The sequence below is a fragment of the Lampris incognitus genome, chromosome 3, assembly GCF_029633865.1.
Source record: "Lampris incognitus isolate fLamInc1 chromosome 3, fLamInc1.hap2, whole genome shotgun sequence".
NCBI lineage: Eukaryota > Metazoa > Chordata > Actinopteri > Lampriformes > Lampridae > Lampris > Lampris incognitus.
In genome coordinates this window covers 74,114,742-74,124,919 of record NC_079213.1, presented here as the reverse complement: position 1 = coordinate 74,124,919, position 10,178 = coordinate 74,114,742, and the positions used below count along the sequence as shown (strand labels likewise).

The following is a 10,178-nucleotide window of genomic DNA, read 5'->3' as shown; positions in this document are numbered from 1 at the left end:
TTTATTCATGACCGCGTCACGACCGGAGTGTTAACACAGAAACTGAGCTCAAGACAGAAGAAATAAACAATACAAAACCGTGCGAGCAAAAACACAGATTTGAGGATGTTTATCGCATATTCCAAGTTAACGCCGCAAAAATAGGGGGTTGGCGCAGCCCTCGAGTAACGTTACCTAACTCAAATGATTTCATCTGTAGTGTCTTCCTAGTCCCCCCCGCCTGCCGCCCAATGACTGCTGGGATAGGCTCCAGCATCCCTGCGACCCCGGGTAAGGATAAGCGGTTTGGATAATGGATGGATGGATGGATGGATGGATGGATGGATGGATGGATGGATGGATGGATGGATGGACGGAGGGATGGGTGACTTTATCGTGTGCAAGGATTCGTGGTGGAACCTGCCTGCTTTACCCTCTGGACACGACGTCACGGTGTGACAAGAGAAAGCTCATATTTCCAAGCAGCTTTGAACGAAACGTGTCATCTCCTTGAAAGGCCTTGAAGCGCTCCCTCTTGTTGCTCGCTTGTGTTCCCAGGATTCCCTCTTCATGCGTTGTCTTTCCTCCCCTGATGAGAATCCTTTGTTGTCAACCCCTTTTAATCGAAGTGGATCCTTTTAATGTCACACACCGGCTTCATCTGTTATTAAACATGACTTGAGATAAAGCCGGAACAAGGCCAGCGGGGCAGGCGGGGGGGGGGGGGGATGTAGCTGTAGACGCGGTAAAAGGTTTAAGATTTACAGGTACAGAATGTAACTCCAGTTGTATTTCATGTACGAGAACCAACCGGAAACGCGGCATGGGCAGCGGAGGAATCTGAGACGGAGAACACCCTCTTTGTTCCTGAGTGACAGCGCACATCCATATTGGGTAGTGATATGTAATGCTAAATGAACTGGATAAACATTTCTTTAAATGAGAAGACTGTCTTGCAACCCCTCCCACCCCTCCAATCTAGTGGGCCCCCCCCACCCCCCATGGGCTCATGCTGTTCAGGGCCCCAGACCCTTAGAGGAGAGCGCTGCTAATGGAAAGCTTTCAGCGTGGCTGGAGGAAAATGTAGGCTCTCATTTGGCCTCTGCAGTCCTCTCATGTCACTCTTGTGTGTGCGTGTGTGTGTGTGTGCGTGTGTGTGTGTGTGCGTGTGTGTGTGTGTGTGTGTGTGTGTGTGTGTGTGTGTGTGTGTGTGTGTGTGTGTGTTTTTAAACACCCATGAGGATTTTTTCAAGACAGGCTGAGCTAGTAGCTGTGATCTCTCTCTCATACACACACACACACACACACACACACACACACACACACACACACACACACACACACACACACACACACACACACACACCATGTCACCCTATACTTGTGGGGACCCCCTCACTGTCTACATTCATTCCCTGGCCCTTAACCTTAACCGTCATAGCTACATGCCTAACCTTAACCCTTACCCTAAAACCTTAACCCTTACCCTAACCTAATCCTAATGAATTCTAACCTTAACCCTGAACCCAAGTCCTACCCCTAAAATAGACCCTTTTCCTCGTGGGGACCCATAAAATGTCCCCACAAGGTAGGTGGTTTTGGGTTTTTCTATCCTAATGGGGAACAAATGTCCCCATTAGGATACAAAAACCTGGTACACACACACACACACACACACACATAAACACAAACACAGTTTCTCAGAGACGTAAAAAAAAAAGGGCAGCAGCTTCAAAACAAAGGGTTTCATCTCTTGAATGACTGGATGTCATACCCACACCTCATGAGCCGGCTGTAAACACGTGATATCACATGGACTTAACCATGGTGGCTGTGATGCTGCAAGACGCTTCGTCGTAAATTAACGTACACATGACTGAGTCTGTGTCAAATCAGCCAAACTTAGTAAATCCACTCGTCGAAGTAGAAATCATGGCACCTCTGCTGAGTGAATTAAAGAATTGAAACTCAGCTCAAAGGGGGTTTTATTGATATATGTGCGTGTTACTTGTGTAAGCCATTCACACACACACACACACACACACACACACACACACACACACACACACACACACACACACACACACACACACACACACACACACACACACACACACACACACATGCATTGCTCCCTGAGAATATATGGGGTAAGTCTGGACTGCCTGTCTAGGAAGAAGCCAGTATAGCAGGAGTTGGCCTGCACCCTCCAGTCGCTCCAGGAGAAGCCTTGTTAGCCTGAAGAGCCCGGCTCTCCCACACAGCGTGTTCAGCCTGTCAGCTGCTTTGCTGATGTCTCTTGTTATTATTTTTCTCTCATTCTCCTGCCTTTTCTTTCCAGAATCATGAATAATTTGTGTCTGCGCCTTGCTGCTTGATGACAGCTGTGCAGTTGGCTTGCAGTCTATTTTTCAGATCAGGTGAATAATGAATAAGCCCTCGCAACAAAAGAGCCGTGTCCTATATGAGCCCTGCCTCTCTCAGTCTGTCCAAGTTACCTAGCGTGTCAACCAGGTGTGGAAAAAAAAAGTTTGTCCACACACACACACCTCGCTCTATTTTCCCATCTCTATATATTCCTCTCGTTGTTTGTCTCCCTCTGAGGACACTTCCAGCAACTGTTTCTTAGTTGGGAAATCAAACCGAGTTTTCAGAAGGAAAAAAAAATGCAAATCCAGAATCTCAGCAATGTTCTTGGAGTTTCTCAAATTCCTTTCCGGGGGACCTGGTTTCTGCTGCTAGATTAGCGCCCCGATTGATGCAGATTCCAGTCATCCTCCGTCCAGTGGTCTGAGTTATGTCTCCGTATGACCTGTCAAACTTGTGTGAAATGTGCTGATCAGTGAGTGCATGGGAGCGAATAACACTTTGTATTATTAGCGTACACAACAACTCAGCTTGGCCTCGAGGAGTAATGGTAATTGTCCTCTCCCCCCTGTGTTTTGTTTCTTTTTCTGATCCTTTGCTCTTCGGACTTCTTGTTTGTTATTTTTGGGCTTGGGTGTGGTCTTCCTATATATGTATATATATATTTTTTTCATATTAAATGTATACCAAAAAAAAGGATGTTGCTTTGCTGCATGAGCATTTCTTCAACAGATGCGTTCCAGTTTAACGGAGCATTGAGCATGTGGCAGTTGTAAATCCAGAGCTGAAGAGACGCTTTCTGGTGACACAAAGTGTTTACTGTGCTTGCCGACCTGTGATGAAATCTCACCAACAATTATCAAGTCTTATTTTGACAGGTCGACAGTGCATAGAGCTAAAACACGTCCTTTGGCTTCAAATGGTTTGAGGAAACGACGACTCTTTTGGTCTGTAGCGACTATATGTCCTTCAGTGAATACACTTTTTAAAAAAAATTCAGTTACATTTCCTTTCATTCTTTTTAAATCCGGACTGACCCTTATATGCGAGTTACTTTAAACCGTTTGTAGAGGTGACGAATATCATCAAAAACCAAAGTGTGCCTTTAAAATCTGTCTTCTATAATTCATGTGTAATTCAAGATAAATAATGAATTATCCAAAACCGCAAGGCCGACAATACTGAACTTTGTAATTGCAGAACTATGTCCGCTATGTCAAGAAAAATTAATTCAATCATAGCTCTTTGTGGGCGCTGAGTGTGTGTGTGTGTGTGTGTGTGTGTGTGTGTGTGTGTGCGCGCGCATCAGGACTAGGGAGCAGGCCTAGATTTGAGCATTAGACTGCAATACTCTGATTACTCACCCACCCAAATCGATCGAGCCCTATTCTATTCATATTTGATATGCCTTGGGGCAGTGGAGGGATGCTTTAAAAATCCACCCCATGGCCTTGGAGGAAATCTGGTCAGCCTAATGGCTCGTTTCACCATTTTCCTTGAAAATCTTCCATCTGAGATTTTGCTTGAAGCAGCTTCTTCACGTGGCGCTGTGCAATACCTTGCTGAACCGTACGCCATTAAAAACTCACTTGTTCTGTTTTAGTGATAACCCAGCGGATTCAAATATATGATGAAAATGGTGCGTTTGCATGTTAAATCAGGGGGAAAAACTGAAAATATGTTGATTTAGATATTTATAATGACATTGCCTCGAGTCTGAACCACAGAGTTGGGTGAGCCTCATTCCTTTCTTACAGGAGTAAGGGAAATGGCTTGGGGGTGATCTGCTGGCTTTAGGGTCAATCTGTCTGACTCGTCTGCCCGTCTTTCTTGTATTGATTGCTACCTTTTGGTCAGGTGGGTCTTCCTGAATAGCCAGGCTATCACACCTCCCTGGCTGTCGCTCATAAGGCGTCAAAAACGTTATCAGCCGATGCTGATTAGAAGGATTTTTACTTTGTTCGCGTCTTTTCTCTTTTCCTCTTAGAAGAGGGGGAATACTCTGCATGGCTCGCGGTTTCAGTAGCCCCCTCGCGCGCGCACACATCCTCTGTTAAATGAGCATGCCGCTTCCTGTTCAGCCGTATAGCCTTGTTCATCTTGGGGTTTTAAATATTCAGTATTTTCGCAGGCTTGGATGTTGTAAGAATTTGGGGGAACTGAGGCAAAGATAATCCTTGTGAGTCAGTGATTTCAATCAATGTCGAGGAAGGAGGACTGATTGTTTCAAACTTCGCTCTTTCCGCGTAACTCGGAAAACGTAGCTAGATTTGGATCGCGCCAAGCTAATTTGGACACACACACACACACACACACACACACACACACACACACACACACACTTTCAAGATGTCGGTACTGAATCCGCGTCTCTTTACCTGAGTTTTTATCCGAGCGCCATCACATCCACATCATACCGAACAGACACGGAGCCGGAAGCCCTGCAGCTAGCCTATGTGGAGTTAGTCTGTGTAAAGTTAGCCTATATGGAGCAAACCTATGTGAATGTCTTCATGCAAGCTCGATAATCCAGGCAAGGAAATCACAAAACATCGGAGAAACTAAACAGACGCGGGGGCACAACACAGGAGAGCTAACACGCCAGGCCAGGACTCCACAGTCTACACGCATCATATCCTTGATGGGGAGGGACGATGGTTTGAACTGGGAGCCAAAGAGGCCATCTTTGTTAAGACTCTAATGGTCACGCCCAGAGCCATAGAAAGAGCGAGTTACGTCAACTCGTAGACGTCAATGGGCCAATTATTTAACAGCAATGGCGGATCATGTGAGCCCCGGATAGTTCCAAACAGTGCGCATAGAATATGTGTCACATTGGAATATATGTAAATGTAAAAATCTGAAAGTATTGGTTAGTAGTTACCAGAAATCGCGGCTAAGCAGTTCATTTAAATGACCCGCCAAACTTCGTTTGGAACTATTCGGCGGCTACAGGAACCACGTGACCCTCTCGCGTTCTGACCCCTCATTGACGTAACTCTCTCTTTCTAGGGCTTTGGTCACGCCTATCTGCATATGAAACCGATCGTTGGTTTCGGTCGTTATGCCAGTGTATTATTTAAAACAGGGATGAGCAACACGGTCCAGAACGGGCCGGTGTTGGTGCAAGTGTTTGTTCCAACCAAGCAGTTACACACCTGATTCTATTAGTCAATCAATAGTCTTCGCCAAGGACGTTGATTTGTAGACTCAGGTGTGTAACTGCTTGGTTGGAACAAAGACCTGCACCCACACCGGCTGTTTCTGGATCTTGTCGCCCATCCCTTGAATATAAGGTTGGGGGCTTGGGGATACCTGCAGTCAGCGGAGACTGAAGAGGTCACTTAGATGAGTGATGAAACGTTTGTCCCAATAAACGAGCTGATTCCCTCTGTATGCAGGAGTGTACAGGGTTTTCAGAAGTGACCAGTGGTCGTTGAGGAGGCAGGCATACCGCGACCTAGATGGGTCGATCCACTAAGGAGAGAGTGGGTAGGCTAATACACTCGTTAGTGTAGCGTGTTCAGGTTCAGCAGGCAGTTCCTTGGGGAGGGGGGGGGGTACGCTTGCTGGGTCTAGGGTTAGTGAGTGAGTCGGGTCTATGGAGAGAGAGACGACCTGTGATCCGGGAACAAAACGACGCTCCGTTAAGTTTTGAAGTGTTTTTTTTTACTACTAGCGGTGAAGGCTATATACAGTATAGTTCAATGGCATTTTGGCTAATAAGCGATTGTACCGTAGATTGACAGGATTCCCCCCCCCACTACACAAGTGTAAGTGAGCTTAAAAAAAACCAACAACAGTGGTGGTAAAAAACAACATTTGGTTAACGGTTAAATGCACTCAGGCAATGTTTGAGGTTCAAACAAATGACGACAATGCGGTCAAAACAAACAAACACTTAAACCCTCCGGGCAATAAAAAGGAAGACGACCAAAATGAAAACACACCAAACATGTTGAGGCGTAAATCTCTTTCTTTCGTTTTTGCGGGGGAGATTATCGATGGAAAAAAAGTGATAAAAGAGGAACAACGTCCAACCACCGCTCCTTTCTATTTGGTTTCATAGCGGTAAAACACACAAAGGGAAGAAAGTGGGGAAGATTTCTTCAAATCTGTTTTACCTGTTTTTTTTTTTGTTTTTAGACGCACCTTAAATCAGTTCATATATAATCTGTTATTTAAACAAAAAATACTTTCTGATCATGTGGATATTGAGTTAACGTTTCAAAAAATTGATCATCTGGCCAGAAATTTGTATATATATATTTTTTACCATCCATTTTCGTCTGTCTGTGTGTGTGGCTGTGGGCTCATTTTGTGTTGGGTTTGTACTGAAAAGATGAAAGAAAGTTGAATCAGTTCATCTGGATACAACGTTTATTGACAGATACGTTTCATCCACTCCTCTAAGTGGCCTCTCCAGTCTGAAAAGACCGGGACTCGCTACAAAGTTCACTGAAACGTGTCAATATATAAGCTTATTTATTAATTAAATTACCAAAAAATTAATAATATTATTAATAATACAAAATATTTGCGGACTAATATTTGAATGGTCCGGGGGGGAGAGGCGCTAACATTTTATTCTAATATATTGCAAGTTTTTTTTTCTTCCTCAAAACAAATATACTATTGTAAACAATCTTAAACATTTGTATATCGTTAATTAACAACAGAAGGTTCGTACTGACAAGGAAATGTGCAAAAAGAAAGGAAGGAAACCATGGAAAATAACCGGTGGCGAATATAAATGGGCTGCAGCCCGTCGTCGCGAGGACGGCCCTCGTGTTTATTAAATCACACGGCGTGTTTTGCCAGCATCGCTCCAGACTCAAAACAACATGCCACTCATTGCAGAGACCCAGATTTGATCTCCGCTTTGTGTGTGAGCAGAACTATTTTTTTTTGAGTTTAGTGACAAACTGGTCCTCAGCATCAACAACGAAAATCCTCGTTACTATCAACGAAATCTGTTTTTAATTTATTCTCGAGGCTTACTCTTAGCTTATCTCTGGTTTTCTGGCTTTAAAATCGGACTTGTGGCGTAGTGTTGCTGACTTTCTTTATCGTGTTCGTGGGTTGTTTTTTTGGAAGGTGGGGGGGGGGTAGTTAGTATCACACGGTCCACTTCATTTCAACCCATGTTGCGTTTCTTTGTGCCTCCTAAGATCCACCTTTCGTTGGAAACCCTTGGCGCAGACGTCGCATCCGAAAGGTTTGAAGCCGGTGTGTTTCCGGCTGTGCGTAATGAGGTTGGAGCTCTGGCTGAAGGCTTTCCCACACACCTGGCACTTGTGCGGCTTCTCACCTGGACGAGGGGAATACGTCCAACGTTAACATCACCGTAAACTCAAAAGAACAAATCTGATTTTCTTCTTCCACAGATCTGGAATAGTTTGGCACAATCCACCCATGCGCACATAGGCAGTTACGCACGCATGCGAGGAGATGGTGTTTATCATTACAGTTGAAACAGAATCTCTGTTTTATTTTATTTTATTTTTTTTACTTGCCTGTGTGGATGAAGGTGTGTTTTTTCATATCTGACTTCTGGTGAAACCTCTTCCCGCAGTACTGACAAGGGTAGGGCCGGGTGTCGGAGTGGATGAGGAGATGGGTTGACAGAGTAGACGATCTTTTAAAACTTTTGCCACAGATTTTGCAGTCGAAACTTCTCTCCTGTAACAGAGGCAACAGTAAGAGTGCGCACACGTCCCCTGCCCCGCAGGTTTTACGGCAGTCTGCGTGTTTTCGGCAGTTGTGCCAGCGATGTGAATGAAGCGCCTTACCTGCGAGTGCACCGCCTTGTGCTGCTCCAGACTCACCGCGTGTCCGAACGTCTTACCGCACAGTTCACACGCGAAAGGCCTCGTTCCGCTGTGCGATCTGCGGACGTGGACCTCCAGACCATGCGGAGTTGAGAACACCTAAAAAAATACACCCAGCCATCCATTTTATATATATATATATATATATATATACTCATAAATTCTTGCCCGCATGAGGGAACGAAAATAAAACATTCCGTATTTCGTCCGTGACGTCATTTTCACCCACCTTACTACATTTGATGCATTTGTAGGCGCCGCCGAGGAGCAGGCGCGAGCAGAGCAGCTCGGACTGTGATTTGACGTCGTGCGGTTTACGGTGGAGGCCTCCGTCCGGAAACAGCCCGGGGGCGACGTCGTACAGACAGGCGCCGTGCCTGTAAGCGGTGTAGTCTTCCTCCTCTCTGAGCGGCCTGTCGGGGAAGAGGGGCGGCTCGCCCGTCCGGTCGCCGCAGAAGGCCAGCGGCGGGCTCCCGTCCGCGTGCACGTTGCACGGGAAGGTGCGCTGCGCTAGGTGCGTGACGTCCGAGCCCGAGTAGCTGCTCCACGCGTAAGGCCTGAAGGGCACCGTGAACGGCTGCGTCTCATCCACCGAGGGCGACAACGACTTCTCGGAGTCAGCTGTCACATGAGAAAGAGGTTAAAAACACGTCAAAGCGGGTCGAGCCACGGGAATCGAACGCAGTTACGATGCCTGTAACGATTTGAAAACTGACAGGGGAAGGCCTGCGTGAATTCTCAACAGCTACGCATCTGCTTATATGTGTGTGTAGTGTGGGTCGTGCTGTGGCTGTATACCGGGGGATGCCGAGGGAGATGGCGGCCTCCAGAAGTCCTCGTAGTCAGGTGAACGCCCGTAGATGCTGTCGCCGCAGTTCAGCGGGGACTTGGAGGGATAAAACGCGATTAGTTGACAACCGGGAGAGAGTCCGTATCCGTCCACCGTTGTGGTATGACTGTCCTCTGGATTTTTATCTGTCTCTAAAGAAAAAGTACAGGTCAGGGTTGTGGGGGGCCAAGTTTCGTTATAGACTATTCCTGGCGTTTTAAAAAAAATCCCGTTTGAGATATATATTCCCAAACGAACGTTTCTTTAGTCATACCAATCTGTTCTGCTGTAGTCTTCAAAATAGTTTGAAGCGGCGAAGCTTGATCAATGAAATAAAAAACGTAATAACTATATCAGCAAAATAACGGAACATGTTGATACAGTGGCTCAAATATTTGATTCTGATCAATTTGAAGGCTTCACTTCGCTCGAAGGTTGATGAACATACGAATCCACACATCAGCTCATCCACATACCTGAACATATGTGCTCCAGTATTGTATCCAGTCTGTTGTAGTCATCCTCTGAAGTTCGTGGCTGATGGTAACTGTGCGCCTTTTTACTTTTCACCAAGAATGACCGTGGCATTTTCCGTCCCCTGTTCGGCCTTCGCAGTGCTATACAAAAAAAAAAAAAATAAGAAAAAATCTGTGATAATCCGACAGTCAAGAGAGCGATCCTCGGATGGCGTTCCCTCACCTCGATCCTGAAATGATTTGAAACTCCTCTGGTCGGGACATGTGGTGAAGAGCGCCGGGAGTGCGAATGAAAACAGAGCATGCGCAAAGCTTGTGTCGCTCTCTCGTCTGCCAGGTGTTCGGGGTCCCACAGGTGTCTCTGGAGTCGCTGCTCATCGGGTCTGCGCCGCCTTTGGCCTGTCAACTGGTTTTCTCTGACGGCGTGGCTATCTTCATCTGAAGGCCACGGCAAACCGGGATAAGTGATACGCCTCTTTATCGAAGCGTTACTCAATCCGAGGTTGGGGGGTTGGGGGGTGGGCGACGACGACTCAGAGACAACGCTGTAGGGTACCAGCCTTGTTTGAACCCAGCATCCACGACAGACACTTACTGCCTTCTTTTACGCGGCGTCACTGCAAGAGGAAGCCTAAAGTTTTGCTTTTATGATCACTCGGTCTGGACGCTCGGTACCTGTTTTGACTCATTATCGAA

General features: G+C 46.2%; 1 protein-coding gene across 1 annotated transcript; it reads right to left on the bottom strand.

Moving 5' to 3' along the window:
* Window positions 1-7,439: 7,439 nt before the first annotated feature.
* gfi1ab (growth factor independent 1A transcription repressor b) lies at window positions 7,440-9,693 on the bottom strand. Its single transcript, XM_056277418.1, has 6 exons — window positions 9,483-9,693; window positions 8,976-9,158; window positions 8,407-8,798; window positions 8,139-8,276; window positions 7,863-8,028; window positions 7,440-7,657 (listed from the first exon to the last, which is right to left on the bottom strand). The coding sequence occupies exons 1-6, from the start codon at window positions 9,592-9,594 to the stop codon at window positions 7,479-7,481; spliced, it is 1,170 nt and encodes a 389-aa protein (XP_056133393.1). The 5' UTR covers window positions 9,595-9,693; the 3' UTR covers window positions 7,440-7,478.
* Window positions 9,694-10,178: the final 485 nt, after the last annotated feature.

Excerpts from the sequence above, each read along its gene's own strand:
- gfi1ab (XM_056277418.1), bottom strand. The coding sequence starts at position 9,594 with ATGCCACGGTCATTCTTGGTGAAAAGTAAAAAGGCGCACAGTTACCAT. Across the intron at positions 8,799-8,975 it reads ATCTCCCTCGGCATCCCCCG|CTGACTCCGAGAAGTCGTTG; the intron begins GTATACAGCCAC and ends CTCATGTGACAG. Across the intron at positions 8,029-8,138 it reads ACAAGGCGGTGCACTCGCAG|GAGAGAAGTTTCGACTGCAA; the intron begins GTAAGGCGCTTC and ends CCTCTGTTACAG.